A 25,102-nucleotide genomic window follows, 5' to 3' on the forward strand; every position below is an offset into this window, starting at 1 on the left:
TTTTATTGGAAAGGAGAGGCTCTTACAATTCCTTAGGCCTTTCTTTATTAACTTATTTCTAATCTTACCAGATGGAAACATTACCCTTATAAATTGAGACATTCATTCTCCCATTAAAACTGTTTTACTCTCTTCCTAATTCTATTGTTAAATGGCTTAACAATTTTCTCCTCTGCATCGATTCCATGAATAAGTACAAGATGATGAACTAATAACATAATCCCTGAGTGGAGAAATGAACTGTGCTCATTTGGCACCCTAGTTTCTATCTTTTAGAATTCCTAGCAGTCTAGTGGTTAAGGCTCTGCACTTCCGCTGCAAGGGGCATGGGTTTGATCCTTGGTCAAGGAATTAAGATTCCACATGCCGCTCTGTGTGGCCAAAAGTAAAGTAAAATTCCTCCCTAAGAAAGAATATGAATGGATTGTTATCTTATGTACTGTGAAGACCCCATTAATTAAAAGATGCCACTGATTCTGAGATGTCAGTCACTTTCTTAGATTCTATAAAATGTGGTATTTTATTTCAAGATTTATTTCAAGGCAGGGAGTAAAATGTCTGTTTTACTATTTAAATTTTATAAATCTCTGTTACCTTTCAGGGCAGCTTGGTGTTCGTGGTTGGGAAAATGGACGGGTTACTCATGGTTAGTGGTCGAAGACATAATGCTGATGACATTGTTGCTACTGGACTGGCTGTTGAGTCAATAAAGACTGTTTATAGAGGAAGGTGAGTAGTACAAGGTTCAGATGTTAGCACTTCCAGTGAAATCTAAAAATCTCTATAGTGTGAGTTATGTTCTGTAAATTCTCTAGATTAGATTGTTTTTTATTAAGTGTAATAGAAACCAGGCTTTCATTATTTATCTTAGAATGTCTGGTTCTTTGGCTGTAATTGAGGGGAATGAGATAACCAACCATATTCTAGTTTTCTATTTTGATTTCAGTATTTGATTATTACTGTTTGTTGAGTCATGAGGACAGAGGAGAATTCTGAAACATTGAACTTCCTACATTCCTTCAATACAGAAGTCACCCCATCCAGTCTAATTGAGATAGGTGCTACACTGTAGGAGTTTTACATCTAAGTGTTTATTCTCTTACTTGACTCCAAATTCTTACACCATTTTAATGCAGAGATTTACATAGTACATAAGTGCTAGTTTCAAATTCCATGGATGAGGTCAATTAGCCTTTTTTCTTTGATTATATAATAACATAAGAAAAGATATTTGAGTAATTGATATCCTATGCAGTAGTTTTCAGTCATGGATATATGTCTGAAGTAGTCTTGATGTCCCTTAGGTTTTGAAGGAGTAAGAAAAACTGATCAAACGAGTAGAGAACCAGTTCCTGAAACGTGTAGTTTTTGTAATGGAGTAGCTTCCTGTGAGATTCTGTCTTTGGTCACGGTCACATCACCAGCACTCAGCACGCAGCGCACGCAGTCGGTGTTCATTCAATACGTGTGGGTGAAAGGAAGGAAGGAAGGGAGGTGGTCAGGCACGCCAGTGTCCTCAGCCCTCTGCCTTCCCATTATTTCACACATTCATTCAACAAGCGTATGTTGGCTGCCAGCTGCGTGCCGCTTAGGTGCTCGGGGTGTGGCGTGAACAACGCAGACCATGTCTGCCCTCGGGAAGCTCACATTCTCGTTGGGGGAAGAGCAGGTTAAGGTAACCACATAGGGAAACAGATATCACGACCACGTGAGCTGGTGATGGGGACAAAAATGACACATGGGGTGGGGGTTCCTGCTGGTTATATGGGGGGAAGGTGGTGGCCCGGGATGCTTCACTAGCAGGGGGACGTTTGAGCGGAGACCTCACTCAGAGCACCCCTCCCCTGGCCCGCCAGGTCCCTGTGACCATCCGGGCAGGTCTGACCTCTCCCCACTACTCTCTGCTTCACCACCCTGCTCCAGGCACACTGGCCTTCTTGCTGTTCCTCAAACCTGCCAAGCTCGTTCCTACCTCAGAACCTTTTCGCTTTCCGTTCCTTCTGCCCGGAAACCTCTTCCTCCAGATCTCGGCGTGGCCCGCGTCCTCACCTCATTCAGGTCTCTGCTCCAATGTCCGCTCCTCAGGGAGGCGCTGCCCACCTCCACACACTGCTCCACCCCCGCCCTGCCTCGGTCCCCCAGTGTATAGCACGACATGACATTATTTCATATTTATTTGTTTGTTCTGTCTCCAACACGCAAGCTCCACGAAGACAGGGACTTTGTCTTATTTATTGCTCCGTCCCAACATTCACGACAGTGGTGCTTAGTACATGTTTTTTGCGTCCTCGTTTCAATGGTAATGATTGTGATGTTTTCTTTTCGAAACTACTCATTCCTGGGCAGTGCAATGGGCATGTCTCCTCTCTGTATTTCCAATTGAGCAAAGCAAATAGGACTGATTGTGAAGGGAGTCCTGATGTGTTTGATCTGTCTCTCTTAGAATTGCTGTGTTTTCTGTGTCTGTATTTTATGATGAGCGCATCGTGGTGGTTGCAGAACAAAGACCCGACGCTTCCGAGGAAGATAGTTTCCAGTGGATGAGCCGTGTGCTACAGGTAAGCACACAGGGTCTCTGTCGGGATGGTTGGCTTTGCTGTCAAAGGCGACAGCAGCCACTGCTAAAGCATTTTCTTCAGTGGACCAGTTACGCTGCTGCCTTCTTTTCCTGCCAGTAACTACTCAGATATTCTGGGTAATGTTAGCAAAATCAGATCATTAATAGCATGCCTCCTTATGGACCACAAAATATTTTTCTGCTCAGGTTGCCAAAAACAATTGTATTTGACTTGCCTCAGCAAGTTCTTTCGCTCTTTTGTGCCTGAGTGTTTTCTACCCACAAACATTTTAACTGTCCAAATGTGGAACACATGCTTGACATAATTAGTTCCCATGCCAGCAGCCACAGTCTTCCTACTTGCTTCAAGTGGTGCCTGATATGAGCTGTTGTTCTTACTTTGAAGGAGCTTTACTGTGGAGTCAGAGATCTAGGTGAAATAAACCACCAGGGAAGGAGGAAGATTTGGGCTCAATAGGAAAGATGTGTTTTCTAGGGGATCAGGCTAGAATGATGCAGAGAGCCTGGTGTTCGTTGAGAATCATACTTTGAATCCCAGCTTTACTCCCTACCATATAAATGCCTTTAGACCATATGCTTCACCTCACTTGAGTTTCTTTCCTAATCTGTAAAGTGGGGACAAAATTATCTGTATTTCAGAGCTATTAGAAGGTTAATGGAGATGGTAATTAGATAATGAAATATTTAGTGCCTGCATTCAGTAAAAGATGATGGTGATTATCGTTAACATAAAAAGAATCATCATAAGCAAAATCTCTAGTAGAGAATTTAGAGAATATTTGTTGGATGAATGGATGGTCCAGAGGAAGCATGGACTGTCCTTCTCATGCAATTTATATGTATTGGGGTTGTCCCGAGTGTCTGTAACTTGTCTGCTTGGGGCATTTGGATTTATTTACTGCCACCTAGTAGTAAAGCTGTGGAAATGAGGTGAGCATGAGATGAGTGATAGCTCTAGATGCCTTGTAAGAGTCATCTGTCTGCAGGATCTGTGATTCTGAATTGTCAGCTGGCAGAGCATAGGCTGTTTGTAGTGGAAAACCAGAGAAAGGAAAGAGAATCTACTGAAGATAGATTAGATAGAAAAAAGCGGGGAAGAAAGAAGGACTGGGTAGTCTCTGAAAGATGATTAAAAATCAGACTTGCTAAGAGAATTTTTTTCATACTGTTCATATTTTCAAACACACTGCTTGTTTCATTCAGAAAGAATTTTGGGGAATAGTGGTAGACTCTTGTGGTGAATTATGCATTTTTCCTGTGATAGGAAGCAAATTCCCCAGGTTGTTATTTTCCCCTGGAAAGCAACTGTAAGAATTAGATGCAGTGCTATCTCACTAATCCAAGTTTTTGTTAAAGTCATTTTGGGTTTGATTAGGGTGTGAAATAAGAGGTCATTATCTTATTTGTATCTTCTCAGCTTGGGACTCTTGGATCCATAGAAGAATAGTAAGAATACCATATGTTCTGTAGGTTAGAGCCCAGAGGTTGTTTAAATTCCAGGTCTGTGTATGATATAAATTAACTCAGCCCCTTCTAAGGACGGTGGTCAGTAAATGACTTACCAGATGGTGTATATTTTTTGTTTTTGTTTTCTTGGCCATGCAGCTTGTGGGATCTTAGTTCCCCAACCAGGGATTGATCTCATACTCCCTGCCATGAAACCTGAGTCCCAACCACTGGACCACCAGGGAAGTCCCCAGGTGGTATATTTTCAGTGGAAAATCCAGGCCACACATGATACATTTTCGTATTCTAAGATACCAGAGACTTAGGAACTCTTGCAGACTTCCCATTTCCTAGTTATTGCTGTTGGTTAATGGGATAGTCTGAGGAATATGCAGTTCAAGTTTATTCCTTTGCCATCTTAAGCCTTTTTAATAAAAGGGCTTAATCTATCTTTTATGGCTCTTGGTCCATTCTTCTTCTCAGGCTGGATCTCCTCTTCATTAAGACTTGTGGGTAATACAAAAGAATCCTCTCAGGACTTCCCTGGTGCTTCAGTGGTTAAGACACTATGCTTCCACTGTGGGGGGTGGGGGCAGGTTCATTCCCTGTTCTGGGGATTAATATCCTACATGCTGCATGGTGATGCTAAAAAAAGAAATAATAAAAAAAGAACCCTCTCACCTGGTATGTTTGGAACTGGTTGATAGTTGAGCAGTTAGTTTTCAAAGGCGATTGAAGCAGAAAACTGTAACAATGAGAAATTCTTCAACTGTTCAATTTGAACGCAAAATATACAAGTGTGCTTTCATTCAGTGCAGAGGCCTGTGCATCTGAGTACACCAGTTTGAGTTCCAGGTCAGCTTACTTCCATAAACTACATCCAAATGCATTGTCTTTAGTTTCTGGTTTCATTTCAAGTTAGACTAGAACATGAGTATTTGAAAAGAAACTAGAATACATAATACTTGCCTTTTAGAATGAACTTGCCCATTCCTATGAATATCAACAGTAGTTTGTTAGGAGCTCACCTCTAATAAGTCTTTCAAAAGCATAGCTCTTCGTATTGTTTCGCATTCATATTTTATCATTTAATATAGTAGTTAAATTATATAAACAATGGTACCAAGAACAGCAGGTGTGAAAGGTATAGAAGCAGGCACAGCTGATGCTCAGTGAGTGGACAGCTGGGTGGTTGGAGCAGGGGTGCACCCCACACCCCGGGAGCAGGTGGCCTCCAGGACTCAGCGTACAGTGGCTTCCCCTAGATGTTTTGCAAATGGGATGCCTACTAACCTGGTGAACCATTTAAGCAAGGGCTTACTTACAGAGGTTCTGTTGTGGTCATACTAGAAATACTTCACTTCTATTTAATGAGCTATGTTGGACATCTAAAATATTAAAAGAACCAAAACAAATTTGTAGGTTTTAGACATTATCACTCAAGAGAGAACACATTGAGGCTTGGAAATCAGTAACCACCTCTGTCCATTTAGATTATATGTCACTCCACTGCCATCACTGGAAGGATTAGGTACCTTTAGATGTATGGGATCCTGATAATCTATCAGATTCTAGACCTAGAATCAAGAGAAAAAGAAAAACCCTAGAGTAGAATAATGGATTATGTTAGGAGGATGCCAAATGTTATAAAACTAACCTAACTGAATGTTTTTCTTGGTATTTTTCTAGGCAATCGATAGCATTCATCAAGTGGGGGTTTATTGTCTTGCCCTGGTGCCTGCCAATACACTGCCCAAAACTCCGCTGGGAGGGATCCACATATCTCAGACGAAACAGCTCTTTTTGGAGGGATCGCTACATCCTTGCAATATCCTCATGTGCCCACATACGTGCGTGACCAATTTGCCAAAACCCCGGCAAAAGCAACCAGGTAATATGCTGACTTTGAAGACATGACGTGAAAATTGTAACTTGAAGAAGCTGAATTCTTTCGCTGTGATTTTTTTTCTCTAGAGTTAAACTTTAAAAAGATTAGTAAGTAACATGAGAATAGTACCAGCATGGAGGATTGAGATTTTTGTAAACTGGCTTGTCCAGGTTTCCTGTTGGCTCAGCCTTCTGAGTAATTCTCAGTAGAGTGCCACCATTTTCCATGATGTAAGGCATGGGATCGAGGTGATCAGACTCCCACCAGTGGAGGTAGAACAAAGCAAGTCCTGTAAAGCAAGCTTCTGATAATAAGACAGCTTGTATTTATAGAGTGCTTACTAAAAGCTAAATACTAGCTAACTTTTACATTTTATAATGTGATCCTAAAGCTTTGTCCTCAGCTATGGAAAGTAAAGTTCAGAGAAGTTGAGAATTATGCCAAAAGTCATATAGCAGGTTAGACCTAGGTTTTGGGCCTAACTGAGAAGGAGACTAAAGGCAGGAGTAATTGATGGGTGGTCAGTCATGTTAAAATATCTATTTAATCCAACATGAAGCCAGAAAGTTTTATTGATGCTTTTTCATTTTAAATGAGAAGTTAACAGGAGCTTCTAGTTTCTTGTATGCCTGGAAACACGTGAGAGCCAAAATCTGGTCTTGACAGTTCCCACTGCTACCACACACACTTGTATACACACTTACACACACAGACAGAAACACACTGTGTACATCAGCATGTGTACAAATGTGTTGAGAAGAGGACATAAAAGTGGAGGATTAGGAAGACAAAGGGAAGTATGAAATTTAATTATATTTCCACTAAGACTACTTCTGCTGAAAAGTAAATATGATGTACAATAATAAAATATAAGGTAAGTTTCTGACTCTCTAGAATATTTTTATTAGGATATTAGTAGTTATTACTTCAGTGGTCTGGCCGTTGAAGATTGTATCATAGTTGGTTATCTAGAAGTTATTGTCGGCTCACCAAGTAACCTTACCTTAGTAAAAGTCTGCATAGAGCTAAAGTATATATAGTATTTATTAGTTTCTGCTAGTGGAAATAAGAGTTTATGGAAATTAATATTCTAAAGGAGCAGTTAGAATCAAGAGACCTGTGCATTACTAATCAAGAAATACATAAAAAGATGTATTTTCATATTTCCTGCCTAAGTATCTGATAGATAGAGAAGACAGAAGTCCTTCTCCATCATACATTCTGTTATCCTGAAGTCCTACATTCACTTGTCGTTTGAGTGAAATCCCATTTTAAATAGCATTTAATCTAGAATTCCTTTAACAAAGTTTTTATGTCAGTAGATGCTTAAAAGATGCAACTCAGAGGTATAATATTAATAGATGTTTAAAACATTGCTTTTGCTAGCCAGATTTCATCTAATTTTACTAAATGATGAGACCTAAATAAAAGGTTTATTCATAAGCCCCCATAGGCATAGCATCCACCTGTCTGATGAAGGCGTTATGTTTGGATTCTGTTTTCGCTGTCATGATGGTCTGCTAAGATCTTAATGGAACACGTATGTGTCAAACCAGAGCGGCCTGAAAATTGAGACATATATGGAGCAGACATGATGTGGGGATGGCATGAAAGGTTGGAGTTTTAAGAACAATACAGGAGTGTGGAGATGGATGGGGGTGAAGTAAGAAAGGAAAGGAGGGGAGAAGAAGATCGAAACGGTGTTAAGGCAGCCCAGTGACAGAAATTTCACTGAAATTCCTGTTAAGCTGTTGTATAAAGAACAAGGAGTGTTAGGACTGGTTTTGGCTGCAGGTTTCAGAAGAGCATAACAGCTGCTTAAACAAGAGAAATGTTTATGTCTTTCCCAGGTGGAAGAAATCCAGAGTTAGGCCATCCAGGGCTGGGATGGTAGATCCCCGGTCACTGTGGGTCCAGCTTCCCGTCTTGCTCTGCTGGCGCTGGTCTCAGTTAACTGCTGTCATAGATACGCTGCGTGACAAATAACCCTAAAACGCAGTGGTTTAAAGTAGGAACCATTTAGTTTTCACTCAAGGAATGTGGATCTGCTGACCCCGACCGGGCTCAGCTGGCCTTGGCTTGGCCCCAGACTGTAAGTTGGGTTCAGAACTGTTCCATGTGTCTCCTCATCAGGCAACCAGCAGCTCGCTGGGCCGTATTTTCCTCAAGGCAGATGGCAGAAGCGAGAAGCCAAGCCAGACCATACAAGCATACTTAGAGCTTCTGTTTGCTTCTTGTTTCCTAACATTTTATTGTCCAAAACAAGTCAGACCATGCCCAAAGTCGGTGGAACAGAGGGGTGTATACTCTGCTCTTCTAATCGCGGCAAGGAAGACTTACAAGAAAACAAAACAATCTTCTTCAGCCAGCCTTAGCATTACTGCCTCAGGGTTCATTTAAGCTCCTGACCTCCAGCCATCAGTTCTGCGTCCCAGCTAGCAGGTGGGAGGAAAAGACAAAGAAGGGAGTACCCTTCCCCTTTAAACATATCTTCCAGAAATTGCACTTATTACTTACCCTTACATATTATCCTCCCACACTGAAGAACATAGTCCTTCCATGTTTCCTCTGCAGGGGGCACAGGTGCGATCTCTGGTTAGAAAACTAAGATCCTGCCTGCTGCATGGTGCAGCCAGAAAAAGAATGCAGTCTTTATTTCAGGCATTTGCCCAACTAAAAACTGGGGGTTATGGGGAATTCCCTGGTGGTCCAGTGGTTAGGACTCCTTGCTTTCACTGCTGAGACCCGGGTTTAGTCCCTGAGAAAAAGCTAAGATCCTGCAAGCTACACAGTGCGGCCAAAAAGCCCCAAAACAAAAAACCAGGGGTTGTGTTTTTTGTTTGTGTTTCTTTATTTAGTTGTGGTGGGTCTTAGTTGGGGCACACAGGATCTTGGACCTTTATTGCAGCATGCAGGATCTTTTTTTAGTTGCAGCATGAAAACTCTTAGCTGTGGCATGTGGGGTCTAGTTTCCTGACCAGGGATTGAACCTGGGCCCCCTGCATTGGGAGTGCAGAGTCTTAGCCACTGGACCACCAGGGAAGTCCCTGGGTGTTCTGTTTTTAAGGCAGAGAGGAGAATAGAATTGGAGTTGATGACCAGCAGTCTTTGCCACTGAAAATTTACAGAATTTTGTGGGGAGAATAAGAAGGCATGTTATGAGTACATGGACTCAAGAAATGTTCACAGAAGGACCTCAAGAATTTACTGCTGAATTATTTTTGTCATTTTAAATTACTCTGAAAAATTCACTTTTAAAAAATGTCACGCCTTTATTAACTTTACAGTGTGAGTCCAGGATTGGACAGCTTACATAGTCATATACATTCTGAGTCCTACCTATATAGAAAGGCTATCTTCAGCAGGATATATCTGTAACTTATTAAGCAGTCTCTTGGAAAAGAGTTTTGCATATTATACTTAAAATTTCAGCGGACAGATGCTTTCTAGATGAAAACTGTTCAGCAGAGTATTGAGAGTACTTTACCCTTTAAGCTGTAATGGTGTTCTTCTTTTTTTTTTTCAAGTTAAAAATTTTTCTTTAACTTTTCATTTTGGAATAATTTCAAAGTTGCCAAACAGTGAAAGAATTCCCTTATTCTCTCTACCCAACTTCCCCAAATATTTTAAAGTTTTTATAATTTAAAGTTTCTAAGATTTAAGTAGTTTTTGTCCCAGCTGTTTCAGTGCATTCATAATCAACATTTTGGCAATAAGCATTATTTAATATGAATCCAAGCATACAATCAGCATTATTCAGAACTCAGCTGGCAATAAGTTTTGTTAAGTTTTAGCCATCTTCTGAGTTTGACACATTAGAATCTTAGTCTTAAAAAAAAAAAGAACCTTAGTCTTTAAGTGACCATCAAGAAAGGCATACAGTGCCTTAGCGTTATTGAGAAAAGGCGAGTTTTCTCTTTTTCCTCTTGAGAAAGGGAGTTTTTACTTTTCCCCCCCAAGTGTCAAGCCTATGGGAAAGTTAAAAGAATACTGTAATGAACACCCATATACATTCCCCTAAATTCAGTAATTGTAATTTTTCTTAGACTGAACTCTTTGAAAGTAAATTTCTGACATCATGACACTTCACCCCCACATATTTCAACTGTGTTATCTCTAGAGCAGCAATCCCCAAACTTTCTGGCACCAGGAAGACAATGTTTCATGGAAGACAATTTATCCACAGGCCAGGGATGTTGAGGGGATGGTTTCGGGATGATTCAAGTGCATTACATTTATTGTGCACTTTATTTCTATTATTATTTACATCAGCTGCACCTCAGATTATCAGGCATTAGATCCGGAGGTTGGGGACCTCTGCTCTAGAGAACAGAAACATTCTTCTAGAATTTTCCTAATCAGCCACAATGCCATTATCCTGTTAAGAAACTTAGTATTAATTTAATGCTATCATTTAATAATATAGAGCCAATATTCATTTATCTCCCCTTGTTTATGTAGCTGATTTTTTTTTTTTTTAAACTCAGTATCCAGTCAGGGTCACAGGCTTTCATGTCCTTTAACTTAAAAGCTCCCAAACCTCTTTTGTCTTCAAGACACAAATATTTTTGAAGAATCCAGACCAATTGTCCTGTGCAGTGTCCCACAATGTGGATTTGTTTACTCACTTAAGACCCTTCTGATATTCGTGATGAACTTACTCTCAGTCCTCATAGATGGAAGACTTTTTTTCAGAACAGAGATGTCCATTACTGTTAAGCCTGTTTGTTAGGGTTTTATCTGTGATTGGAGCAGATAAAAATTATTTATCAATAGGAACCAGTGCAACCAACCATCACCTCCTGAGAGTGAAAACTCCGCTCTGTACTCTGTCCCTCCCTCTGCCCCCGCTAACCCCGTCCGTCTCTCCCGTAGTCCTGTTTTCTGGCACTTCTGCCACCTGACGTTATTTATTTGTGTATGTATTTATTGGTTGCCTTTCCTGCTAGAATACAAGTGGTCTTGTTTGCTCCTGTATCCCAGTGCCTAGAAGGGTGCTCAGTCAGTGTGGTTGAATGAATATTTGAATCAGCTTTGGTCAGTCTGGAAATGCTTGTTGGGGGAAGGTGCTCCATTGCTTGAATTCTCATCTCCTGAGATTTGATTTTCGCTCTTAACTTGCAGGTGTAGGCCCTGCTTCTGTGATGGTTGGGAATCTGGTTGCAGGAAAACGCATAGCACAAGCTGCAGGAAGGGATCTTGGGCAAATTGAAGAGAATGATTTAGTGAGGAAGGTAAGTGTTCCAAAAATGTTGACTTTTATAGACAAGTCAAGGACAGAACTTAGGCTTCAGATAACAAACAGTTGGGGGGAAAAAAAAAACAGTTGGGAGATGCATTGTCCAGCTTTTTAAAAGTTGCTGACCCTGATTCTTTTTTTCTGCCTTATGATTTCAGCACCAGTTTCTGGCGGAGATTTTACAGTGGCGAGCGCAGACAACTCCTGACCATGTCCTCTTCATGTTGTTAAATGCCAAGGTATTGAACATTCAGCTGCAGATCTAATCAGCTGGCTACTGTGAGAGCATCTTAGGCACTCTTGATCTCTTTCTTTCATCAGAGAATTTCAGGTGCCAACTCTGAGGGGAGGGTTATCGCCTTCTCCTTGTTTTCATACATGAGGATAAATCGTGCAGTTATTTCAAGGCTGAAGTGTCATTCAGTACTGTCTCTTTTTTATCACAATCAAGTCATCTTTATTCAGATAGGAACAGTAGGGACAACCATGTAATTGCAAGATCTACACACATGCAGAATGCATTGTGTCAGTGTAATTTTTTACTCAGTTTGACTTTTTGTTCTTTGATTTCCACCAGAAATAAAATGACTTTTAGGTCAGCATTTTAAAAAACAGAGTAATTTTTAGCACATACTTAATTGATTTTTTTCTAACCTAAAAAGCCAATTGAAAATTATCCAAGAATATATTTAACTACTGCTTTCTAATGGATGGATCACTAGAATATTATATTTTTTACATTATACATCTTATGGGAGTCTGTTGAGATTTGTGGGTTTTAATGGCTGAACCATTCCCTGCTCCTTGAGATCTTCCTGCTCCAGGGATCGAATCTAGGTCTCCTGCATTGCAGGCACATTCTTTACTGTCTGAGCCACAGGGAAGCCTCTTTAGTGGCTGAGTCAGAAGCTAAAAGTACTGTGACCTTTGCATAGAACAGTATTTCTCACCAACAGGCAGAAGACTGGAGGATCTATTGGCATCTTTTAGGGGGCTTACCCAGATTGCCCCCTTCTGCCCCAGCCCCTGGATTCTGATACATACATGGGCACACACACACACACACACACACACACACACATACACACAACATTGAGAGTTTATATAGTGGTAGAACTTGAGAGGAATATGTTGTGCATCTTAATGAAGAGTCAGTTAAAATCTTAAGAACCATTGCTCTGTGGTAGAAACTTTGGGACTTCCTTGTTCCATCTCTGCATGAAGTGGCCCTCTCTTTAAGCCCATGGGTTGATTAGAGTGCTTCCATTTCACTATGATGATGTCAGTCTAGCTTGTTGCCCAGGCCACTCCCGGGCTTGGCTACAGTTAAAGTTACAGCCTGATAAAAATCATACTCCAGATATACTTGTTGGTGAACTTAAGTTTAAATTTTCTTTTTGGTTAGAGAAATTATATCTATGGATAACTAAAGGACATGAAGTCCATTTATTCTTCTGTGTATTTTAACATTTTACCTTGAATTAGCCCAAGCCCCCAGAAAGCTTAGGAACCATACAACAATGTTCCCTTATGCCCGGAAAATGCTTCTTAAAGAAGTTTAGTTTTGTGCTGTGCCATAGACCAAAAAGCAAGCTATTGTGATTATTCTCTGGTGGTCCAGTGGTTAGAACTCTGCGCTTTCATTGCAGGGCACCTGAGTTCAGTCCCTCATTGGGGAACTGAGATCCCGCAAGCCACACCAAAAAAAAAAAAAAAGGCTATTGTAAGAAATGGCCTTATGAATTTAACCCTGATTGTAGCCAAAGGAATATTCTTAATGTCCAACAGTAGACAATTGGCTAAATAAATTATGGCATATAAACATGATGAAATACTATGCAGTCATTAAAAACAGTGTTGTAGAAGAATAGTTGATGACCCAGCAAATATTCATAATGTGGAAGTAGGAAAAGTAGAATGTAAAACTTGAATAATGGAGTACTTACTGAAGACCCTGTCCTAGGTGCTTGCCATTTCATAGTTCATTTTAAGATTAAGGGAACAAAGGCACAGAGATATAAAATCACTTGCCTGAGTTTGCAGGGCCCAAGGGTAGGATTAGGAATTTAGCTCCTTCATTTAACCCAGACCGAATTCTTAGCCAGTGCACTGTATAGCCTCTGGCATAATATAGTATGATAGATATTTTTTTAATGTTTCATGTGATTTTATATACAGTATATACTTAGTTTTTAAAAACCAGGAAAATACACACCAGAATGTTAATAGTGGTTCCAGCTTATATTTACTAATCTGTATCTTCCAAGTTTTCTGTATTGAACACCTACTGTTTTATATTCATGAAACTTAAAAGTTACTTTTCAAAAAACTAGCTCAGTAAACTTGTTTTATCATGAGTTTTTAAAAATTAAGTTTTTAAATAATTAAGACAGTGTGCTATTGGCACTGTATAGATAAATAATAGTTTGATTTTATCTGGTGAATTGTAAGGTAGGCATACCCAGTACCTGACCAAAACTCATATATTTGTACACCAGTGTATATTAAAATGAATAGTCCATCAGAAGTAGAATGGATGAGTAAACTGTGGTATGTTCTGACAATTAAATGCTGTGCAGTAACAAAAACGGATGAACCACACCTAGGTGCCACAGCCTAGATGACACTTCATAGAATGTTGAGAGAAGTTAAGTACAAAATATATATGTACAGCACAATTCTATGAAAATCAAATACTTCATAGGTGGTAAAAATATAAAGAAAAAGAAAGCCACTAACATTAAAACATCACGATAGTGGTCCCCTATAAATGGCATCACTGACTCGATGGACATGAAGTTGAGTAGGCTCTGGGAGTTGGTGATGGGCAGGGACGCCTGGCATGCTGCAGCCCATGGGGTCGCAAAGAGTTGGACAAGACTGAACTGATGGAGGGAAGGGGGCTTCCCAGGTGGCACAGTGGTAAAGAATCTGCCTGCCAGTGCAAGTGACACAAGAGACACAGGTTCAATCCCTGGGTCAGGTAGATCCCCTGGAGAAGAAAAGGACAACCCACTCCAGTATTCTTGCCTGGAAAATTCCATGGATAGAGGAGCCTGGCGGGCTACAGTCCTTGGGGTCACAAAGAGTCAGACATGACCCCCAGCATGTGGAGGGAAGGAGCGGGCTGCTCAGGGCGTCCATGGGGTGCTTTTGAGCTGCTGGCAGTGGTCTTTTTCACATCAGGCTGGTTCTTAACCTGCACATTCGGATCTTCTGTGCGTTCCCACTTGGGTGTTACATTTACGAAGGAACAGGGGTTCCAAAAGCCCAGCTAAGTAAAACTTGAATTGACAATAAGGATTATTTATGAAGACCCGCAGGAGAAATTATTCTCAAGACCTTTATTGTTAGCTAGCAGACTCAGATTCACTGTTACTGTTTTCGTTTCCGTCTCTGCTGTTAGAATACATGGAGCCAGACTTGTGTTTTTCTCATAGCAAATGTATTTGACCACATAGCCAGTGTCCTGACCTCATTCCTGCCTTCATCCTACTTTTCTTTATTTTCCTTCTACTTGAGCTTTCCTGGTAGCTCAGACGGTAAAGCATCTGCCTGCAATGTGGGATACCTGGGTTCGATCCTTGGGTTGGAAAGATGCCCTGAAGAAGGAAATGGCAACCCACTCCAGTATTCTTGCCTGGAAAATCCCATGGATGGAGGAGCCTGGTAGGCTACAGTCCATGGGTTCACAAAGAGTCGACACGACTAAGCGACTTCACTTTATCTCTTTACTTAAATTTAAAAAAAAATTGCTATATAGTTTTAAAGCTGCCTTACATAAGAAAGACTGTAAATACATAAGTTTGGTTTGAGTTAATGTTGTTAGTCCCTCAGTACTTTCAAACACTGAGAAAGAAAAAGTAAGACCACACACGTCTTTTGGTGCTTGGGAAAGTTTCACTGAATTTGATGGCTTGCTAAAGATAATCTAGCAAGGCACACCCCTTTCATGTAATGTCAAATTGGCCATATTTGTTACCGTGGTATTTCATTACTGAGCGTCAACGCTGCATATACTGTCTTCTGTTCCAGGGGACTACAGTGTGCACAGCCAGCTGCCTTCAGCTTCATAAGCGAGCAGAGAGGATTGCGGCTGTTCTTGGTGACAAGGGACATCTAAACGCGGGAGACAATGTGGTGCTGCTCTATCCACCTGGTGAGCTCGGTAGACTGGACAAGCTGTGTTCCTAGACTGCTGACCCTAAGAGGACAGGAGCTCAGGGCCACTGTACGTGACCACACGGGCTGTGCACGGAGGCTGTTGCCGTGCAGACAACCCCTCCCTCCAGAGTTGTGTGGTGTGGGGGTTCCGGCTGGGACCGAGCCTGTTGTACTTATTCTTGTATTTCCACTGTCTAGCTCAGTATAGTAAATACTGAATGAGTGAATGGTGATTTCTTGACTTTTGGAAACACTCAAAAGAGACTGTTTGTTTCTAGGAGTGCTCAGGAACTGTTCACCCAGTTTCCAAAAGTATGTGGTGCATGAACTCTGACTTAGCATTCTCCACATTATAATTGGTGCTTACTGTCCCTCGATGATTACTGCTTTCATCTTCCACACTCTGTAATCTAGTTCAGCAGGGTCTTCACAGCAAGAGGGGCTCAGTTATTGGATGACAGTCTGGTGTGTTCAGAAGTTTAGGGAGACTGTTTCAGGTGTCCCTTTCTTTAGTCTGTTGTCACCTAAGCTTCTCACACATCCAGGCTTCTCTGGTCTTTTATCCCATTTACTTCATTGTACTCAGTGATTCTTACTTGCTCTTCTATTTATATTGATACTAAGATTTCTCAGAAGCTGTTAAGAACAGCTTTGTTCTGGGAGGTTGTTTTCTGTCCACCAGTTAATCACGGTGATGGACGTGAGCACTGCCCGAGGGGGCTGCCCTCCGAGTCCTTATATTGCAGAGGCTTTGTATCAAGTGACGCTTTGCCTCCCTAAAACCTGCACCCACCAGGGAAGTGACGTCTCAGGGGTCTGATTGTTCTTAAAACATAGTGGCCTTCTTAAGATTGAGAGAAAGCTCAGATGTTCCTCATCTCTCCTTTCCCATTGTTTTATTTCCCAAGTGAAACAGCCCTAATCTCTGCACTTATTTTTTCCTAAATAATATCAAGTAATGATGTCAAAATACCTTCTTCAGGTATCTTTCAAGTGTTTTCTTTGCTTCTGACTTCCTTTCTCATTTGTTTATTCTTGGCTTCTCTATATTTTTTAAAAACTTGTTTTATATGCTTCCTTCTTTTACCTTCAGTTTCTTCTTAAGTTAAAAAATTTCTAGGAATTTCCTTGGTGGTCCAGTGGTTAAGATGCCACAGTTCTAAGGTAAGGGGCATGGGTTTGATCCCTGATCAGGGAACTAAGATCCTATATGCCACACAGCCAAAAAAACTTTTTTTCTTAATAAATAAATAAATAAATATTCTGATAATGTCTCCATTAAATTTTGGTCTAGTTAACCTGTCTGGCACACGATTTAACAAGCTAGGTTTGGAAACTCCGCCTTTTGCTCTCTGTGACAAACCGGGCCGCTAATTGGCTGTGTCTTGCAGGCATAGAGTTAATCGCTGCATTCTATGGCTGTCTGTATGCGGGGTGCATACCTGTGACTGTCAGACCCCCTCATGCTCAGAACCTCACAGCCACATTGCCCACTGTCCGCATGATTGTTGACGTAAGTACCTGGTATAACTTTCCTTGTCCGCATCTCATAAAGCCCCAAGTCAGACAGCTAAGGATCCTTACTCTTTTCCAGTTTAGTTTAGTCAGGAAGTCAAATCTAACTCCTGAAAAGTACTTCCTTTTCCTTATCTGATCACAGTGACCAGCATTTTTAGTGAAGAAATATGGAAAAGCTGTTTTTGGTGAGATACAGGATTATGTTTTTATCATAAACATTAAGGAAGTAAGTGAAGGTGCCATTTTGTGATGGAATTCCAGTTGAGCTGTTTTAAATCCTGAAAGATGAGGCTGTGAAAGTGCTGCACTCAATATGCCAGCAGATTTGGAAAACTCAGCAGTGGCCATTTAGTAATTCTCCATAAAACTTTTTTTTTCTTTCTTCTTACAAAAATTCTAATATTTGTTCTACATACTAACCAAGATAATTTTAGATGCCAAACTGAATTCTCCTGATGTAAAGTCACTTCTTAGGGGTTTAGTCTTACAAATCATTTGGTATATTATTAAAAAGGTGTCCAGATCTTGCTCTGAAAGTGATAGATATTTCTGTAGGAAATGAGAATTGAAGACAGTGAAAGAAATCTGTATTGCATCATATCCTAATGTACTTTAAAGCAAATTGCAAAATTCCAATTGATGTAACATTTGTTTCTCTAAGAACTGCTGCTCTGTCAGTAGCTGGAACCTGCAGTATAGAAGCCACATTCACCACAGATGATTTTTCTACAGAGTTCAGTTCAGCAGAACGCTCTGATTAGTGTGCAAAGTAGGCCGGGGCAGCAGGGAGGGGAGTTTCCTTCCACCGACATGGCCTAAGAGAAGTCGGTGACTGCATTTCCACGTGCAGATGTGTGGGAGAGCTTGGTTCCTGTGAGCGCGCAGAGTCCACCAAGTTCAGGATATGTTTTCTAGGTCCAGTGCAGTTCACCACTCCCTGGACTGTTGCAAACACTACCTGCTTCAGAGATGATCCTCTGACACCTCTCATTCTCTGAGTACCACAGAGATCCATGTTTCTATTTTATTATGGTCTTCACGAAATCAATAGATCTGGGGTCCATACTGAGATTATGACCATGGACTATTTGAGAATCACTGTTGTAAATAGTAAGTTGTGTTGTGAATAAGCCCATCATTCTAATTCAGTGTATTTTCAGAACAGACATAAGGGGAATACTGACTTCCATTGTCCTGCGTGTGTTCTTTGAAAGGCTGGTACTGCCCTGTCCCAGTTGGATGTGCGAGTTGCTTTCATCTGCAACCAGTGCCTATAGTGCTACACGGGGCTAAGCTTCCTGGTGCTTATTTTTGTCCATTTGTCTTCTAGGTCAGCAAAGCAGCCTGCATTCTCACCACGCAGACCCTAATGAGGTTACTGAGGTCCCGAGAGGCAGCAGCAGCCGTGGACGTGAAAACCTGGCCAACTATCATTGACACAGGTGAAAGGGAGATTTCTCCAGGGTCGTTATGAGAGCAAGAATATTCACTCCCCGAGGTTTCCTAGATTCTCATGCCAAAGATGTTTACATAGCTCTTCCGCTGCAGCCCATTCCACCTGCTAAGACAGATGCAAAACTTAATATGCACTTAGCTTGAGTTACCAAAGCACTGGATGCTGCAACAGCCAGATCCAAAGAAGCAGATCACAGTGTGCTCAAACTCTGGAAACAAAACGTGTCTTCCTGTCATACTCTTGGCATCATCAAACAGTGTGGTTAGGTGTTTCTGCCAGATGTGACCATAGACATACAGGGCTGCGTAAAGCGTTGAGAAGATCTGACCTTTGACTTACAGATGTGATAGAGTTGGAACAGCACTGGGCTAGGAGTCAGCGGGCCTGGTTCTGGTTCAAGCTTCAGTCCTCATTTTTTGTATAACCTTGGCTGAGATTAGCCTGTCTTAAAATACTACCTACCCTTGCATAACTCACGTATTTATTGGGAATATCGAATGCAACATAATATGAAAATACTTTGAAAACCATAAGGTGTATGAATTTAAATGGTGTTCATACTAAAGAAGGCGGTGGGACTCTAGGGTGGCTGGAGATGGTAGTGGAGAGGGGAGTGCGGGTTTTGGGGTCGAGCAGACATGTATAAATCCTCATCCTCTTGTTACTCGCAGCTGCTTCATGTTGTTGTAGAGATTAAATGACATCATGTGAAGCAGCAGCACACAATCGTCATAACGACAACATCTAACTTTATTTAGCCCTTACGGTGTGGCAGTCATCTCACATGTATAACGTCATTTCCTCCCATACCAACCCTATCAGATAGATGCCAGTTGTATCCTCATTTTACAGATCAGAAGGCGGAGGCACGGAGAAGCTAAATAGGTAGTGAGTTGGCCAAAATGTTCCTATGGGTTTTTGCATAAGATGTTATAGAAAAACCCGAAAGAACTTTTTGGCGAACCAATAGGCTGAAATTCAAACCCAGTCAGTTTGGCTCCTTTCCCAGTTGCTTAACCGTTAATTTCCTCCCTACCCATTCTCAGGTAAGTATTACATAGTATCCACCTCAGGAGCAATTAATATGGATGTAAACATAGGGATGACGTCTATTTATGGTTATTGTCCAGATGCTGAACTGGAAGCAGTCATTTATATAGTATGCCACACAAGTAGATTGCATTGGTGTTAACGATGCAGATGATCTCCTGTGGTTATTGGACTCAGTCACGTTTTAGGAAGACCTGAAATGTGTGCTGTGATACAAACAACAGAAGGGTTTCTTTCAGTGCTGGAGCAGCTCTTCCCTGCATGGAGCTGGGTGGAAGGTGGTAGAGACAGTCTTGGTTTGGCCAGAGATGAGTGCCGAGTGACACAGAGATTGAAAAGTAAGCGTCAGAATCGTTTCTTGATTGGAGGCCAAAGGAGCCATTAAGGAGGCATGGCTAGGGCCAGAGACATCCTCGACATCCTTGGATTCCACAGACAGATTTGGACAGAAAGGAGAGGTATCATAAAAGAGCAAAGGGAAATAATTCCCAGTTCTAAATTGTCATTCTTAAAATTTGTCACGTTAACTTGGAGAAAAACCATCCAGCTTTTAAGGCAGACTGTGATTACTATACTCTGTACTAAACTAAATAACAGACTTGAACTTGAAACCAGCATAACAACAAGTAAAGCTTCTTGAGTTGTTTTAAAGTGCTTTATGTGAATTAACTTCCTAACAGTTCAGTGAGGGCAGGTTTTATTACCACTTTAGAGATGAGTAAACAGAAACAAAGGGTTATAACAAATAAAAACCAAGGTGACATTGTTGATGAGTGGTACAGCTGGAATTTGAACACTGGCTGCCTGCTTCTTTAGCCAGTTTTCGGCTACTATGATATAGTACCGCTCACTACTCCTCTGCTAAATACATCTACCTGATGTCGTTTCCTTGTGTATATTGTCTAGTGGGGCCCTCACCCCCAGCCCATCACTCCAGGAGTGATGTATGTGAGCTGGTTGGTTAAATGCTAGAAGCCCTAAGCCTTAGCAAATCTCAGAAGCTAAATGTGATTCTAGCAAAGCCACAGAAGATCATCTGAATAGCAATGATTTTTGAGTTCCAGCGTGTCAGGTTTTTTTGAAGTGTAGTTGATTTACAATGTTGTGTTTAGTTTCTGCTGTTACAGCAGAGTGACTCAGTATATATATGTGTGTGTGCATGTGTGTGTATTCTTTACCGTTATGGTTTATCACAGGATGCAGGGTATTGAATCAGGGTATTGAATATAGTCCCTGTTCACAGTAGGACCTTGTTGTCAACATGTGTGATTGACATTGGGTTTTCTTTTGTCTTTGCAGATGATTTACCCAGGAAACGGTTACCTCAGCTCTATAAACCACCCACTCCTGAGATGCTGGCATATCTTGATTTTAGTGTCTCCACAACTGGCATGCTCACAGGAGTGAAGGTAGAGTAGTCGGGATATATTTACTTTCACTGGAGGCTGGTAAAATGCCAGGTCTGCAAAAAATAGAGATGACCACTGCCCCGGGGACTTCAGATGGAGAGGCCAGTTGGTCGTACCAGAGACCAGTAGGCGGAGGATCAAGGGCCTCTGCTATATTTAAATAAAAGCATTGGCTCTTCCGGAATAAGTTATCCCAAGGAATTTGTGTTACGAAGTGTTCTGAACCTAGCATAGATACTAATAGATAATGCAAGTTGCATTTAAAGCCAGTATGAAGTCATAAATACATATTTGATAAGACTCAGTATTGACAAATGGACAGATTTAACTTGAGTTAGATTAGGCATTTTGAAGCTACAAAATATACATGTCATTTTGAGGAGCTGGAGGGAACTGAAGCTTCTCAAATCTGTCGTTAGAGCTGCTCTGCTTGCCTGTGGGATGCCAGTTCCATCCTGTTCCGTGTTCCTTACCTTCCAGATGTCCCACTCTGCGGTCAATGCGCTCTGTAGAGCCATCAAGCTCCAGTGTGAGTTGTACTCCTCTCGGCAGATTGCCATCTGCCTTGACCCTTACTGTGGACTTGGCTTTGCACTCTGGTGTCTCTGCAGGTAGGCATGGAAAAAGCAAAGGATCAGAATGCATGGGAATATCTTTGAGGCTGTAACCATCCCACCCTTTCATGTGCTCCCTTAATTTGGTAATGTTTCAGTAAAATGCCGATGTGTCCTGGAATCTGAGCATCTTTGACGTTTGTCTGGTGTTGTTTGCATCCCTCTTTTCTGTTAGTTTTATGCCTCAGACAAAGGGCTGTGATCTTTCTACCTCTCCTGTGCTCCATCCTGTCATCCATCCTCATTTTAGAATCAGAGCCAAGTAGAAGGATGACACGTGGGTGAATGGCACGCTGTGTCAGCCAGAACGTACCCCCTAGGCTTGGCAGGAAGGACTGTAATGAGACGGGTGACAGCATGTGGCTGGAAGGTAGCGCACTGGCCAGATTGTTTCTTGTGGAAGAGCAGATCCCAGCTTTTTCCACTCTCCCCTCAAGGACCTCATCTCAACCTGCATTTCCACCTCCTTGGTGAGCATCTCCAGGAATGCTTCATAGACACCTGTGACTCAGCATCTTCCTTCTATGGTCCCCTCCTTCTTAGGATGGAGTCATCCAGTTGGGGAACCATGCTAGGAACTTGGGCTTTATCTTCAACTCTGTATCTTTATGTCACACATCCAATTAAATGTCATATCCTTTGTCTCCATTATTCTTACCTATACATAAGAATCACCTAGGGGTCTATTTAAAAAAAAAAAAAAATCAATGAGGCTTCCCTACGTGTACTAACGAGTTTTCCAGAAGTGAAGACCACAATTCCAGGTTTGGGTTTTTTTGGCCTTGCCAGGGAAAAAAACCAAACTCTTTTAGAATTTAATCTGATTCATACATTGTGGAGAAGAAGGTAAAGCTGGTTAGGAGGCTAAATAGAAATGACCTTTATATGAAGATGAACAGAAACTGTGACCTGAAAGAGGATTTTTCCTAATGGAAATTTGCAACTTGGGGAAAGTAGAGATTGGGGACTCCTCCATAGATAAAGTCACTCCCTTGTGAGATTTCAGTTGCCCGACCAGGGATCATACCCATTCCCCCTGCAGTGGAAGCACAGAGTCTTAATCAGTGGACCACCAGGGAAGCCCCTGTCCAGTATGTTTTTTAATAGATGATTCTTGGACTCCTAGTGACTCTAATGTATACTGAAGGTTTAGGAAGTTGAGGTTTCATGGCTGGAGATTGTACATACGATGTGAGACCCTGCCATTCCTTCCTTTGTATCCTGGTGTGCTGGTGGGGTTCAAGCCTTTATCCTCTCTCATCTAGACTATTGCAGCCTCTCCTGTCAGCCTTCAGTGACTCATGTCTCTAATCGCCCCCTTCATGTAGCTAGCTTTACCCCAACTTCAAGCTGTAGTGACTGTCTACTGGGTAAATTCTAAACTCTTTCGTGTTCAGTACTTTCACAGTTTGACCCTGGCCCTTCTGCCTTCACTTCTTACCACTTCCCCAGGCAAATGCTGGAATACCATTTCTGATGACCTTAAACACACCATGTAGTTTTATATCTCCGTGCCTTTGCATATACTGTTCTGCCTAGAGAGCTCTCGCCAGCTTCCTCATTTCCTCCAGCCACTGTCAGATTCCTGCTCATTCTTCAAGCCTGGCCCAGCTGTCACCTACTCCATGAAACACCCGCCTGCTTTGAAGGACTTGCTCTTCATTCTGTGGTCGAGATAGCGTTTCTTCACATCTCAGTGGCCACCTTCCATAGTCTGCCACATTCTGTAGTTATTGTGTTGTGTGAGTTGAATAGGAACCAGGCTGATTCTCAGGCCTTTATACCTAGTATGACCCTCCCCTGTCCTTCGTGCTCAGTAAATATTTGTTGAATCGATGGTATTCTAGGATGAACAGATCGCGTTAGCGCTTGCCTTTTTTCATTGCAGTGTCTATTCAGGTCACCAGTCCATCTTAATTCCTCCTATGGAGTTGGAAAACAACCTTTTCCTCTGGCTCTCCACGGTCAACCAGTACAAAATAAGAGACACCTTCTGCTCCTATTCAGTGATGGAGCTTTGCACCAAAGGGCTTGGAAACCAGGTGGAGGCGCTGAAGGTAAGAAGCAGCTGTAACAAGGAGCCAGTCCCAAGAAACGCGCCAGGCGTGGTGATGCCCCACCTTGTAGGGCTGGCCAGACACACCTGCCTGCTTTTTTCTGTCTAAACAGGTATTTGTAAACCTCAGGAGGTGTATCTCTTTCACTATCTAATTTAATGCACTCTTTTAGAGTTTGATCTGATTCACACATTGTGGAAAAGAAGGTAAAGCTGGTTAGGAGGCTGAATAGAAATGACTTTTATGTGAAGATGAACAGAAACTGTGAACTGAAAGAGGATTTTTCCTAATAGAATTTGCAACCTGAAGATGTTAGAGATTGGGTCCTCCTCCATAGATAAAGTTCACTCATTCATGAGTGTATCCAGTGATCATATGTCTAAGTGGCATATGAGAGAGTCAGAAAACACCTAATTTTCTTTAATAGAGAAGTATGACCTTAAGAATGAAAAAAAGAGACGAGATTAGATCTCAGTGTTGCTAAATTTATTTTTCTGTTTGTCCCATCTCTCCATTTTGAAATAGAAATCTAAGGTACAGAAATGAAGAGGAATTAAAAATATATTGCTGAGAAACCTAAGAGTTGTAGGCGAAAGAGGAAAGAAATAGAGAATGAGCAAATCAACCTGTGGGTAATGACTTTAGAGGAATTCTGGGTGTTTTCCAAAAAGGTATATCTTTTCTTTGGGTATGTGAGATGAGAGCACACAGTTCCTTGGCTTTTCCTGACCAAAGAGGTAGGGCAGTGAAATTGCTTATCCAGTGGTTCTGTGACCCTGCTGATCTCCGCCTCCACCCCCCACCCCCACAACGCGGTGTCTTACAGACCCGGGGAATCAACCTCTCCTGCATCCGAACGTGTGTGGTGGTGGCTGAGGAGCGTCCCCGCACTGCCCTCCAGCAGTCCTTCTCCAAGCTCTTCAAGGACATCGGCCTGTCCCCGCGGGCCGTCAGCACCACTTTTGGATCCAGAGTCAACGTAGCAATATGTTTGCAGGTGACTGTCGTGATGTCTTGTGTGTGGGGGGAACTCAGAGCACAGGCTGCTGCTTACCCGCCGAGGGCCTCTGGGCTCTTTATTTGGACTTCACCATGCCTGATTTTGCCCATTGGTAAAATGAAGATGATAGTATTGTCCTTCCCAAGGTTGTCCTGTAGAACGACCACCTTTCTAGGTGCCAATCTCTTGGAGCCATGCCCAGCAGTTAAGTGCTAATGTAAATGTTTACTCTCAGTGGTTTTATGGTCCTGATCATGAGTCAAGATTTCTGAATTCTACTTGAATTTCATTTGTATATTACCTTTTGTGGGTTTTTTTTTTTTGGCAAAGGAAGCACAAATAAGTTTGTGTTCTCTTCTTTAGCCAGATGGCGATTTTGCCATGTTATCTTGGTGGGTAAATAATAGAAAGGAGGCTAAAATAACAGAAGAGTGGAATATAATTTTCTATAGCTTGGAAAATTCATAAGGCAAATACAGGCATGGACAAGAGTGAGAGTCAAAGAAGGTGGCATAGCTGGGTGGACACGCCCAGGTCCTCTGTGTCTGGGTCGGGTGACTTTGGAGCAGCGTCACAAGGCTTTCACCTTGGAGCCCCGTTGTGGGCGCCCTGCCGCCAGCTTGGGCCAGTGTTGGTTTTGGAAGTCCCATGGTTCCCTGCCTTGAGTCCAGGGATGAGGACCC

General features: G+C 41.8%; 1 protein-coding gene and 1 non-coding gene across 2 annotated transcripts in view; one reads left to right on the forward strand and one right to left on the reverse strand.

Moving 5' to 3' along the window:
- DIP2B (disco interacting protein 2 homolog B) overlaps window positions 1-25,102 on the forward strand; it is a 228,540-nt gene that overhangs the window by 190,015 nt on the left and 13,423 nt on the right. Inside the window, exons 21-32 of the mRNA XM_040234023.1 lie at window positions 602-729; window positions 2,444-2,558; window positions 5,714-5,915; window positions 11,037-11,146; window positions 11,310-11,390; window positions 15,187-15,310; window positions 16,707-16,828; window positions 18,164-18,275; window positions 20,639-20,748; window positions 21,229-21,359; window positions 23,251-23,419; window positions 24,246-24,416. Of these exons, the coding sequence (XP_040089957.1) occupies window positions 602-729; window positions 2,444-2,558; window positions 5,714-5,915; window positions 11,037-11,146; window positions 11,310-11,390; window positions 15,187-15,310; window positions 16,707-16,828; window positions 18,164-18,275; window positions 20,639-20,748; window positions 21,229-21,359; window positions 23,251-23,419; window positions 24,246-24,416 (1,575 nt within the window). The remainder of the gene's footprint in view (window positions 1-601; window positions 730-2,443; window positions 2,559-5,713; window positions 5,916-11,036; window positions 11,147-11,309; window positions 11,391-15,186; window positions 15,311-16,706; window positions 16,829-18,163; window positions 18,276-20,638; window positions 20,749-21,228; window positions 21,360-23,250; window positions 23,420-24,245; window positions 24,417-25,102) is intronic.
- On the reverse strand, window positions 8,882-8,954 carry TRNAG-CCC. The gene has a single exon. It is a non-coding gene; the product is annotated as a tRNA-Gly (tRNA).

Source organism: Oryx dammah, unplaced genomic scaffold (assembly GCF_014754425.2).
Source record: "Oryx dammah isolate SB20612 unplaced genomic scaffold, SCBI_Odam_1.1 HiC_scaffold_29, whole genome shotgun sequence".
NCBI classification, from domain to species: Eukaryota; Metazoa; Chordata; class Mammalia; order Artiodactyla; family Bovidae; genus Oryx; species Oryx dammah.